Source organism: Lactuca saligna, chromosome 6, assembly GCF_052625555.1.
Source record: "Lactuca saligna cultivar CGN05327 chromosome 6, ASM5262555v1, whole genome shotgun sequence".
NCBI lineage: Eukaryota > Viridiplantae > Streptophyta > Magnoliopsida > Asterales > Asteraceae > Lactuca > Lactuca saligna.
Genome location: NC_136422.1, coordinates 25,332,251 through 25,344,945, shown reverse-complemented (window position 1 = coordinate 25,344,945; position 12,695 = coordinate 25,332,251). Strand labels below are relative to the sequence as shown.

Below are 12,695 nucleotides of genomic sequence, written 5' to 3'. Positions count from 1 at the left end.
TCCATAGAGACACGGGACAAGTGTTTATACCTTTTTGCGTAAGGTACAAAAATGGTCACAGAATGGGGGGGAATTTATAAGCAATGATTTAAACTATAGAATAAAGCAATAAGTAAATGATTGATTTAATGAAGTAGATTCAAGATTTGTTAGGACTCCAACTCCATGCAAAACAAATTAGCAATGTGATTCCAAGGATGAAATGATATTTGTTCAATTCTATCTAAATTGGTACATGGAAATGCTAACAAGATCTGGCACCTCCCATTCACAACATTGATTAGCCAAAATAAGCTCTTTAATTAATCCTAACCTTACCAATCTAATCTAAGCAAGCTCTTAGAATTACGTAGAAATATTGCATTAAATTTTATGTGAATGTTCCCAACAACACTCAATACTCCTCATAAGCTCGGGAGCATAAGAATGTGTGAATAAGATTTACACTAAATTCATTTAATAGAAATCAGTTTAGTGCTTGTTACCTAGCCCAATTTACAAAACAATTACAGATTTTGCAATTAGATAACTTGAATGATCTAACCCTAATTCAAATGGCCAATAAGAATGACAATTAGAATCAAACATTCAATTGAAACAAAATCAAATTCACTAGATAGAAAATTGAAAGAAAACATCAAGTCATATGATTGAAATCACAACTAGAAGTCAAGACATAAAGTTGGAGAATCTAGGGTTCTAGCCACTCATGACTAGAACAAGATCACAAATCTAGAAAATGAAATTAAAGTTCTTACAAAATGAAATCAAATGTTCCCAAGTGTTAATCAACTTGAAAATCCTTAAGAAAATCGCCTTCTCTTCTCTAAAAGTCGACCCCCCTAAGTAAAAAGTCGGTTCCCCCTTTAAGAATGGTAAAAAACTGCTTTAAAACTCACGTTTACGTTTACACGGCCCACCTAAATTAACACTGTCATTTACACGGCCCGCGTAAACGCAAAAATATACTACGCAGAAATCTACGTTTACACGGCCCGTGTAAACACAAGTCTTGCATTTACACCGCCATGTAAATCTCTGTAAAGCAAAAATCTTCATTTCTTTGATATCTTGCTCTTCGGTGCTCCGCAAGTCCTCAAATTTTGTCCACAACTTTTATTTACCTCCTCCAACAATATCCTACCTCCAAAAGTCCCTGAAATATCACAAAAGTATTTGAATGAAATTGCCTCATGAAAAATCCCGAAAAACATGCAAAATGCATGAGTTTAAGCCTATATGCAATGTACTTTTATGAAATAAAACTACAAAATGGGTACATGAAATGCACCTAACAGTTTTCATCACTATAATCAAGGGTCTAAGGCACCAAGGCTGACCCTTGTGGATATCTATCCCGATATGTTATATGCTCGAGTATTGTTTTGATATGTTAGATCAGTATCCAGGTAGATAAGATGTTATATGTTGTTATGATCCGTTAAATCAGTATCCTGGTAGATAGGAATTTATATGTTGTTATGATCCGTTAGATCATTATCCTAGTAGGTAGGATGTTATATGTTGTTATGATCCGTTAAATAAGTATCCTGGTAGATAGGATGTTATATGTTGTTATGATCCGTGAGATCGGTATCCTGGTAGATAGGATGTTATATGTTGTTATGATCCGTTAGATAAGTATCCTGGTAGATAGGATGTTATATGTTGTTATGATCCGTTAAATCAGTATCCTGATAGATAGGATGTTATATGTTGTTATGATCTGTGAGATCAGTATCCTGGTAGATAGGATGTTATATGTTGCCATGATCTGTTTGATCAGTATCCCGGTAGATCGGATGTGGTTATGCTTAGTGACCTATAGTTTGGTCTGACTATCTGTATGTTGGTAGGAGATTACCTGTTATATGTGCACATGATTGATTGGTAGTTGAGGGTATTCCATCCTGAGGATGATAGGACCCTAGTATGTTGTCTTTGTAGACTGTTATATGATTATTTGATATAGGTGCACATGTTTGATTGGTTGGGGGGGGGGGGCTTCTAAACCGATAGTTGTGGGCCGAGAGTATTCCATCCCAAGGATGATTGGACTCATAGTATGTTGGCATTTCAACATGATAGTTGAGGGCCTGGGGTATTCCAACCCAATGGTTGATTGGAAGCATAGTATGTTGGCATTCCAACCCAATGGTTGAGGTCTTGAGGTATTCCAACCCGATCGTTGATTGGACCCATAGTATGTTGGCATTCCAACCCGATAGTTGAGGGCCTGGGGTATTCCATCTTGATGGATGATTGGACCCATAGTATCTGTTATATATGTTTTGTGTGTGGGCATTCCAACCCGATGGTTGAGGTCCTGGGGTATCCCATCCCTATGGATGATTAGTCCCATAGTATGTTGTTTGTTATTGTATGTGTATCGTTGGGTGTATGGGTATTCTGGGTGTAAATCACTAAGCCTTTGAGCTTGCGTTTATTGATTATTGTTTCAGGTACAACGGATGACTGCGGGAAGGCGAAGGTGTGGCTGGACACTTCCTCGATTTATGATTATGTTTTCTGGGAACTCTGATGCTTAGACTATTTTGAAAACACTTTGTAAATTTTAATGGTATTTTGGATATTTAAAAAGTTTTAAATTGGATTGAATTTTATGGATGTTACATTGAACCCCATCAAACACCATGGGCTTCGTATTATTGAAGTCATGGTACTGGAAGGCTCTCCCCACGCCAATCCCCGCAACAGCGAAGACCGTGGTAGCTGCAACAACATCAATCTCAAAAAGTGCATTGTATCAGTCATCAAAGAACTCCATCATGGTGGTCTTGATAGACCCAAACAGCCCCGATATCTGCCCCATACAATATAAACAACCTCAATATGAATCATCTCCCTATCTTGGTCCTCAGTCAGCCATAGCCTATCATGGCCAATCACTCCTACTCCTGATCCAGATCCTGTCTCAAATAGCCTCGTATCAACCATACTGAAAATAAACCAAAAAATATCATATGAGGCACATATCATACCATATGAGCCATTCCACAACAAAGCCTTAGGGGGTTGTGAATTCCGTGCTACGCGTACGGGTCATGTGCTTCTAGTAGTACGGGCCCATACTACCTTCCACACCTACCCGTATTTGTCTCAGAAGATAATCACAACAACCTTAACAACACACACTTGGATACGCACACATCTTGTTCTTACTTCCCAGAGAAAGGAAAAACATCCCTCAACTAGCCAGCGAACTCCCACATAACTCATCCATGAAATTTCCACCACCCTAGATCCTATAGACAGTCAAATACCTGATTCCACCCTCAACCCTTCATCAAAAAAGAATAGGAAATAAGGCTAAACTAAACATTCTCAGGTTATAGAATCTTAGTTATGTACAACTATGATGCATACACTAAGTAACTACAATAATGATGTCAATTCCATACAAGAAAGAAACCCTAGGCTATCAGGCATCAATAATCAGGTAATTCTATCATGCAATTCCTGAAGATCCCTAGTCTATCACTAGCACGATGTTCTATCATAAATATAATAGCAAATAACTGTGTGGGTGACTTGGGGAATACTTATTGGTTCGGGTTGATCATACACATAACATCCTTCCATGGTTACTTTTGAAAGTAATTTTGAAAATCAATTGTAAAACTTTTGTAGTTCCTTAGTTTGAGCCTGTATTCACACGGATGTTCATCCAATTCGCTCAAACCAAGACTCTGATACCAATTTGTAACATCTCAATAATCACAACAAATATAAAGTTTTCAAAACAAAAATAAGTGTTTACATAACCATTGTTTCCAAAAACATTATTCAAATTTAGAGTCTCCCAAGATCAACAACATAAAAGCCATGATGTATACGGTCACGCCTTCACCTTGCCACGATCCTTAGAAGTACCTGAAACAAAAATAAAACTATAAACCAACGCTTAGTGAGTTCCCCCAAAGTACCACCACATAAACATAACAAACTACAACATACATATAGAGCCTTCAACATTACTGGACTGCCTCGCTAGGCCTTCAGCCTATCCGGACCGTTCTCTTGGACTTTGGCCTGACTGGTCTGCTTCGCAGGCCTTCAATCTATTTGTACTACCTTGCGTATCTTGGCCTTCAGTCTCAGCTGGTCCGCCTTAACCCAGTAACCATCACACATCAACATACACCATAACAATCAATAGCTAGTAGATACAAGTAGTCATACAGATCTAACAGATCACTACAATGTAACAATATCCTCTATACTAGAATACAGATGTAACATATCACTACAACATATCAACATGCAGTAAACTAGGATATCAATCAAATGGGCCAACCTTGGTGCCTTCGACCCGTAATTACAGTGAGGAAAACTCACCACTCAATCCGTAAATAGTCTGAATAAATCAATACTCCGACAAACGGCACTACTCGACTCCTAGAAATTAGAACATTTCCCATTCTAGATTAATAACACCTCCTAAAATACCCTTGGTCAGCTCGGTTAACAGTCAAAAGTCAAGTCAACACCCAATCGAGTCAACCCAGCCGAGCCAACTCAGCCGAGTCGACCGAGCAGAGTACGTTGAGTGTACTCCTCTGTACACGTGGCATACTTGTAGAGGGAAATACACACCAACAAAACTAGTAGAACTTCCCTAAATCCATGTTCATCATCTCCTTAGTGTACCAAATATGGGAGGAACGAAAAATGAATGGTTTTGATATATTTTAGTGAAAAGAGATGTGGAAAGACCTAGTGACTTGTGCTCCCGACCATTTGGTAAAAACCATGGTTTGTGTCACTGCCAACACGATCCATTTCTCTAAGATTGATTGCTTTTGTCTCATGTTCTCCAGGTTTCTATAGTAAGGGTTTTTGGATTTTCTAAGTTTGGTTTTCATCATATGGAGAAGATGGTGAAGGCTTAAATTTGGCACCTCACTAGTACCTTGTCGGTGTGTGTTTGCTTCATGTGTAGTAGGTGATGAACAATCGTAGAGACGATGAATATGTATGGAAAAGATTTTAACATGGTAAGTGAGAGTGGTTGCTTACTTGACATCTTACACTTCTAAAAACTATGTTTGTTATGGTCCAATAAAGCTATGGTAATCCGGTTATAAAAAGTAATTTTGACAAAAGCTTTCCAACTATTAGAACTCAGGGTAACACCGTTCATTTTTTACAAACTTATAAGGTTTTTGTGTCGACAATGGATTTTGGGACAAATTTATTAAATATTAATTAATTGTTAAAGGACTCTTCATACATTTTGACCATAGTTTAGGCACCATTTGTATATTTACCCCTAAGATGCATCGTAGAGAGCGGGAGATGGCGATACACATAAATGGGGAAGATCCAATGGGCAAACAATGTCGATCCATCAAATAATGGCAAACCCTAGAAGAATTTCATACCCAAGTAACACAGAAATTCCAATTTTCAACACTGAAATCAACATCCCCCTTCAATCACAAACCCTAGCAGCAAGACTCTCAAGATTGAAATTCTTCTTAAAAAAGCCACAAGCTTTCCCCTTTTTGCTATCAATCTTCCTAATCCTAACCTGGGTCTTCCTCAGAATCCAACAGCGGAATTCACAATTCCCATTAAACCCATCCAATACCAATATCAATATCAGAAGATTCTCATTCGACAACGATGAAGATCATGACGCCAATATCATCCGATTCTCTTCTGGGTTCCCATCGCCGATAACCAAAGACAACCGTGGCTGGATGCTCGACCCCGTTTCAATCGCACTAAACTCCGGAATTCCAGGCGGAGCTCTAATTTGTGCTTCAATTCATGTCGGTGAAATCAAACCCGGTGGTTTGAGGGGAAATCATCGACACCATACATGCAATGAAACGTTCTTGATTTGGGGAGCTCGAACAATATTCAGATTGGAAAATACTGCACTTGGAAAAGGTTTCGCTCAAGTAACTCTCTATGCAGATGATGTAGCAGTTGCTGTTAGCCCATCAGGAACTGCTCATGCTTTGGTAAACATGGATTCCACTCGAACAACATTCATAATCGGATGCCAAGATTGTGTTAACCAACACAATAACTCCAATTCCGATTTCAAAGTCTGGGAAGATCTTTAATTACTCTTTAGATTTCTTTGTTTCATTGAACAGCTTTAGAAAGTTTACTTAAATCACGTTCTTTTTGTAAACGTTTATTAGCATTAATGCATTATATGTAACATGAATCATTCTCTTCTTTTCAATACAATCTATTAAAATATCAAATGGTAAGAGTAGAAAGAGCAAATAGTAAAAACTAATTCTTTTTGGTGAGAAGTTCTTTGAGAATAGAATCAATCACACCATCTGCAAAGGCTATGAAGTGTCCAGTGTTAGTGAGTTCATGGTACTTGATCCATGGGAGTTGATGCGCTATATAACGTTGTAGTGTCACAGGGACAATGAGGTCTTTTTCACCCTGCCATAAATGAACGGATCCATTGTTGTTTGGAAACGGGTTTTCAAGATCCATTGGATCAAAGTCCCACTTTCCAAATCCAATGTTCAAGTCACGATGGAGTGATTCAAATTCGCCTTGTTGTCTTGGTTGTGATAGCATGACTTGTAGCTTTAACACACACAAAGAAGAGGAGTAGCATTAGTATACACATATTATAAATGTGTGTTTAAGTTATAGTTGCATTAGAGTTTGTGTTCTTGTTGAAATATATAAAGTAATTTGAAAATTTCTTTTCATTGTTGAATGTGTTTTAATGCTTCTATTTCGTTGTATCTAGTTTCCCAGTCTCTAAGTTATCAGATTTTTTTCGGATAAAATATGACCCCCAAATTTGGATTCAAATTTTCGATGTATCCGATTCATATACAGAGGATCAGATTTTTCTGAACCGGATATTTTATAACCGAATATTTAAAAATCTGGTTTGGATTTATATTCAAATATAAAAAAATCCGGATCCGGTTTGTGCACCTCTACACACGGGCCATGTTTGGTCCAGTTAGCCCATTACCATTGGTTCCTTGTGATGCAGTATAAATTTGATGTCAAAAATTCAAAATCATTTCTCATCATAACTTATCAGTTCCAAATAAAAATTGAAATGGTAATTAAGTACGTAATAAAGTTTGGGAAAAACTACGTTTGAAGTTTGAACCTTGGACTTTGTTTCATTTAGTGATTTAAAATCAAAATTGAAGGGGATTTAGGAAAAACTACGTTTGAAGTTTGAACCTTGGACTTTGTTTCATTTAATATCAAAAGATATAACATGATACGTAAAAGGTAACAAACAATCCATGGTGGACGTAGAAAGAAATATTAGGAAGTTACATTATTAGGAAAAAAAAAAAAAAAAAAAAAAAAAAAATCATTTTTGGCTCCACTTTCCGTCAAAAAATGTCTGTAAAGGGTTCCATGCTTGTCATAACCACTTAAGCTCCACATAAGCGATATTTTAATTTACCATGACAAGAAAAAGAAAAGAGGGAGTAGTGCCATGGAGATGTAGAAGATATAAAGAAGAAAAATTGGAAATTATAAAATTTAATACACACATAAAATCTCTCTCTCTCTCTCTCTCTCTCTCTCTCTCTCTCTCTCTAACCCATTGTCCTGTTCTTTCTCTTTCTTGGTCATGCCACCATGGTGGGATGATGTTTGTTGAGCTTCCCACCATGGTGTCAGTTGCCTTCCGGCTCCCATAAGCATAATGTTATGCTTACTATAGATATTTTTGTTCCCAATATGATAAGAAAAAGGTTTTATTTCATTAATTGACATCTTTAAAGTTCAAACACAATTAATGTTGGTTATTTTAGTGTTATCAATATGTTTTAGTGTAGTTAGTATTACTAGACAGGTGAATTCAATTTACTCACCGAGACTAGAAATGTGGGACGGATACTCGGAGTAATAAATAAGAACGTGAGAATATAAGAGTCTAGGGGCAGTGCGGGGTCCAAGGGGCAGAGTCACCCTTAACCGCCATCTTCCATGTAGAAAAGAAAGATTGATGATGCATGCAAAGGTTAGAACTTATAATAACCGGAAATTATCTTCTATGCAACTTAGTGTCTCTCTGAAAAAATGCAAACGGAAAGGTATGTTCTTTGTTTTCGATTTTGGAAGAGTCATGAATTGCAAATCAATTGTTCTTAGATTATCTCAAATCAGATTTCGTGATACGCAATGTAATAAAATCGAAATCACAGATTTTTAAAAGAATACATATAAAACACGATCCTATATTTATCCAACTTATTATTGATATACTTAAAACTCAAAATCGAACAACTAGTCTGTTTTGAAAAATATCATTAATTAAGTCGTCAAACTACTAATGTTCGTGATCCTCAAAACATCTAGGATGCAGAGCTTAACAAAAGAGTTGCATGAGATGATAATCTTAGTTGTATTCAATGGATAATCTATATAATATTATGAGATGCAAATTTGGTATTAACTAGATTTGAAGTTTAATAAGAAAAAATAAACGATTTCTGATTCCAAAATAAATATTTAAATATGTTGTCCTGAACTTTGTAGAAGTTCACGTATTATAGTATTATTAGAAAAAAAAATAATATATAAAGTTGTATATCTTCTATGAAATATATAATGATATGTCACAATCCACTAAACTCATTGATTTCAATACATTGGGATGAGTCATGGACACTTATATATTAATTTGTTTGACTGTTTATTCTCTAGTCCCTACTGCATGGCATTCTAGTCGTACATATATAATATAAGATTATTAATTAAAGACTTAAAAACGGAAGTATATATACCTGATCACGATTCATGCCACCAAATAGCTTCGATGAAGCTTCTATATCTGGGGGAGAAAGAATAGCATGGTTTCCATCGATTATAGAAAAAGAAGGAAACCATTTTTGAGTGTTCCACCAATAACTCAGCCATGGTAGGTAGTGCGCAACACGCAGAGACCACTGATCCTGTGGAAGTTGCCGTGAAAATGCTTCGTTCGTTAAGTTTAAAGGTAAGTGAGGCCACCAGAAATTGATGCCTGGAGCAATAAGAACAGCTCCTGCAAGCCTGTTAATGGCACAAAATAGATCATATATATATATATATATATATATATATATATATATATATATATATATATATATATATATATATATATATATATATATATATATATATATATATATATATATATATATATATATATATATATATATATATATATATATAGCATATAGTTCTACAAATATAATGTGATTATCTATATATGAAGCTTGAAAAGTTGCAAGATTTGAATCAAACCTGTGAGGGATATACTTGAGACAAGACCAGACAACTTGACCACCCATAGAGTATCCAGCTACATAGAACTTCGGTCCCAAGTTCAAATGATCAGCGAGCTCTTCGATATCAAATGCCAAGCTCTTCACAGTTCGTTTAGGATCCGGGTCACTCTCTCCATAACCGGGTCGGTCTATTGCAACAAAGTATACCCCTAGTTCTTCAACAAGAGCCTGTAAAAATGCAGTATATATGTATATATATACTCAGAAGCTGCAACTTATAAACAATGGCGGAAAATAAATAAATTAAAGGAAGAATTATTCCGTACTGGTGAGGCTGTGGCGGAAAATGGGTGATGGTATTTATTTAAGTTGAAGCCATGGATGAATATCAGTTTATATTTGGCTGTATCTTTCGAAACACCTGATTCTATATACGACAAATGTCTTCCATCACGAAGCTTTATTCTTGGTGATGTAATCGAAGGGCCACCTGGAGATCCCACCATCCTGGGAGGTGGTGGAAGAGCTGTTTGATAAGCCCATGCAGAAAACCCCATGCAGAAGATTAGTAGAACTTTCTTCAGGTTCCCTAGATACAACAAATATTAATTCAAACACAATGATTATGATAACGAAGCCTTGGTTACAGAACTACGAATCTAGTTCATGAATAATGAATAAATCAATGAGACGATTCTGAATTCTGAAACAAGATCTGATCAAGATGGTGTAAAAAAAGAAAAATTAAGCAAATGAAACTCACAAGAATCGGGTTTGGATTCCCTGGTGTAAGACGTGGCTAATGTTGGAGAAATCATCTTATTTCCCCACATTGTTGTCGACGAGAGAAGAAGAAGGTTAAGGCAAAGGCGAAGTGTGAGTGTTTGGACTATACGAGCGAAATTGTTGGTTGCTTATATAACCGTCATGGCCATATATGTCACATCATTGTGGCTGATGATGGTGCAATAGTATGTTGGTGGTCATCTTTGAGTTGGTCCAAATTGAGATTAATATGAGGTTGAATTACAAGAAGCCGGCCGGTGGACGTTATGCAACTGAGTTGTTCTAGATCTTCCTACCTTATTTGACATTTCGTGTTACGGTTACCAATATTAAATTAGAAACATATGCACAAACAAGAAAAAAAATATTCAAACAAGGAATTTTTAACAACCCCCCCCCCAAAAGAAAAAAAAAACAACCAAAGTCATTAAATTAATACAGAATTTATTCTTGCATGTCATGAAAAATAGTTTTTATATATAAGTACTTTTTGAAAGAACAAATATATCTAATTTCATCATCCACTCTTTAAAATATAAATCTCTTTGACAACTTATAATAAATACTAAAAGAAAAGGTTCATTTATTATAATAACCATTAATTTCGTAAAGGTTATTGTTACTCTAGCTAATCAAACACTCGTTTGTATATTGGTTTAAATAGCTTTTCATGATTTTCTTTTTGTATTCAAAGGGTACAAATTTATGTTTTTAGGGTTTAAAACCTCTTCCTAATCAACACATTTAAAGTTAAAAGATGATACATCATCAGACACGTCTCTTATCAATTAAGATCTCTCTCTCTCTCTTCCTCTCTCCCTCTCTCTCTTTCTTTCTCTCTCTCTCTCTCTCTCTCTCTCTCTCTCTCTCTCTCATCCCCACACAGCCGAAAAGCACTAATCCCCCATTTCCTTGCATTTTTGACTGCCTCTATTATTCTCTTTACCCTTTGTTCCAACACCGCCACTAATCAACCATCATCTACCAACAGGTTTCAGAAAAAAGATTCCGGATCCAGTTTAGGATTTTAAGCTATCGAACAAGTTAAATTTGTTATACCTTTGTACAAGGCCGGTGGTGAAGAGGGTAAGAAGGGCTAGTGCACAGGGCCTTATTTTTTAAGGAGCCCAATTTTTTTTAGTATATTTAATTGCAACTTAAATTTTCATGCATCCTAAATCTGATAGTACATTAGTCTTAATCGAGAACGCTTCAGCGAGAAGGGAGCGCATATGTGCATCGCAAAATACCTAATTGCAACAACCCAGTAGAAGCATTGATCGTTCACAGTTCATCAATCATCGTCGATCGATGATGATTCAGCAGACAACAACCATTCAACCTTCAAGGACAACCCTTAAAGCACTCATTTGATTATTTGTAATTTTGAATAAAAAAATCATTATCAGTTTATTAGGTAATCGATATCAATTTATCAACAGGCTATTCAGATTAATCGTTTATAATTGAATGATGAACTTGAATCATTACAGAAATCAGTAATACAAATCAGAATGTTGAACTTGAATCATTACCAGTTTATTAGTTTTGTCAGAATTCAGTTAAAATTGAATGTTGTTTACTCGTTTGTCTAATTAAAAACTATTGAATTGAATTTCTATTATTATAAAATATAATTTTCAGACACCTTTTAGTTAATTCGATTCATAAATTTAGGCTCTTTTATATTTATTATATTAAATGTTTTCTTTTTAACTATTAAAAAATATAGATTGAATTAAAAAAAAAAACATTATTTAATATTTTACTTTAGGTTTTAAATTTTATACTAAATTTTTAAGATTATTTGATATATTGATATAACTTATTTATTTAACAATACATTGAAGTTAACAAATTTAGTATATCATATTGATAAGTCAAAAAGTTTTCCATTTATGATGATGTTTACAATTAAAAACATATTTAAGTTAATAAATTAAGTATATTATATGGAAATATGAACAGTTGGGAGTTTCAAATGAATGTGATGAAAGAAAAAATGTTTCATTTATAATATAACTAGACGAATTCCCGCGCATTGCGCGGCGCAAGTTAAAAATATATTATTAGAATATACTTTTCAGACACCTTTTAGTTAATTCGATTCATCAATTTAGGTTCTTTTATTATTATATTTAATGTTTTCCTTTTAACTATGTTAACAAATATATATTGAATTTTTTTTAAACATTATTTGATATTTTACTTTAGGTTTTAAATTTTACACTAAATTTTTAAGCTTATTTGATATATTAATGTAAGTTATTTATTTAGTTATATATTGAAGTTAACAAATTAAGAATATCATATTGATAAGTCACAAATTCTTCCATTTATGATTATTTTTACAGCTAAAAACATATTTAATTTAATAAATTAAGTATATTGTATGTAAATATGAAAAGTTGGGAGTTTCAAATGAATGTGGTGAAAGAAAAAATGTTTCCTTTATGATATGATATGATATGATATGATATGATATAGGGGTGAGCATTTAGACTGGACCAGCTCGTGGACCGGACCGGTTATGGAAAATATTGTGGATCGTTGTGTAACACCCGTAGATCCGGGCTACTTAATTTAGAGACGATAAGCGTCAAAAATGACTTTTTGATGGAATATTATTTAGAAGGAGTAATCTTAACT

At 34.8% G+C, this 12,695-nt stretch overlaps 2 protein-coding genes across 2 annotated transcripts; one reads left to right on the top strand and one right to left on the bottom strand.

Moving 5' to 3' along the window:
- The first annotated feature begins 5,281 nt into the window (after positions 1-5,281).
- On the top strand, positions 5,282-6,251 carry LOC145003228 (RmlC-type cupin). The gene has a single exon (XM_078962355.1). It carries the CDS (start codon positions 5,361-5,363, stop codon positions 6,096-6,098), a length of 738 nt encoding a protein of 245 aa, XP_078818481.1. The 5' UTR covers positions 5,282-5,360; the 3' UTR covers positions 6,099-6,251.
- A 6-nt stretch (positions 6,252-6,257) lies between these two features.
- Positions 6,258-10,259, bottom strand: LOC145003227 (uncharacterized). Its single transcript, XM_078962354.1, has 5 exons — positions 10,024-10,259; positions 9,587-9,849; positions 9,277-9,488; positions 8,775-9,042; positions 6,258-6,588 (listed from the first exon to the last, which is right to left on the bottom strand). The coding sequence occupies exons 1-5, from the start codon at positions 10,091-10,093 to the stop codon at positions 6,277-6,279; spliced, it is 1,125 nt and encodes a 374-aa protein (XP_078818480.1). The 5' UTR covers positions 10,094-10,259; the 3' UTR covers positions 6,258-6,276.
- Between the last annotated feature and the right edge of the window lie 2,436 nt (positions 10,260-12,695).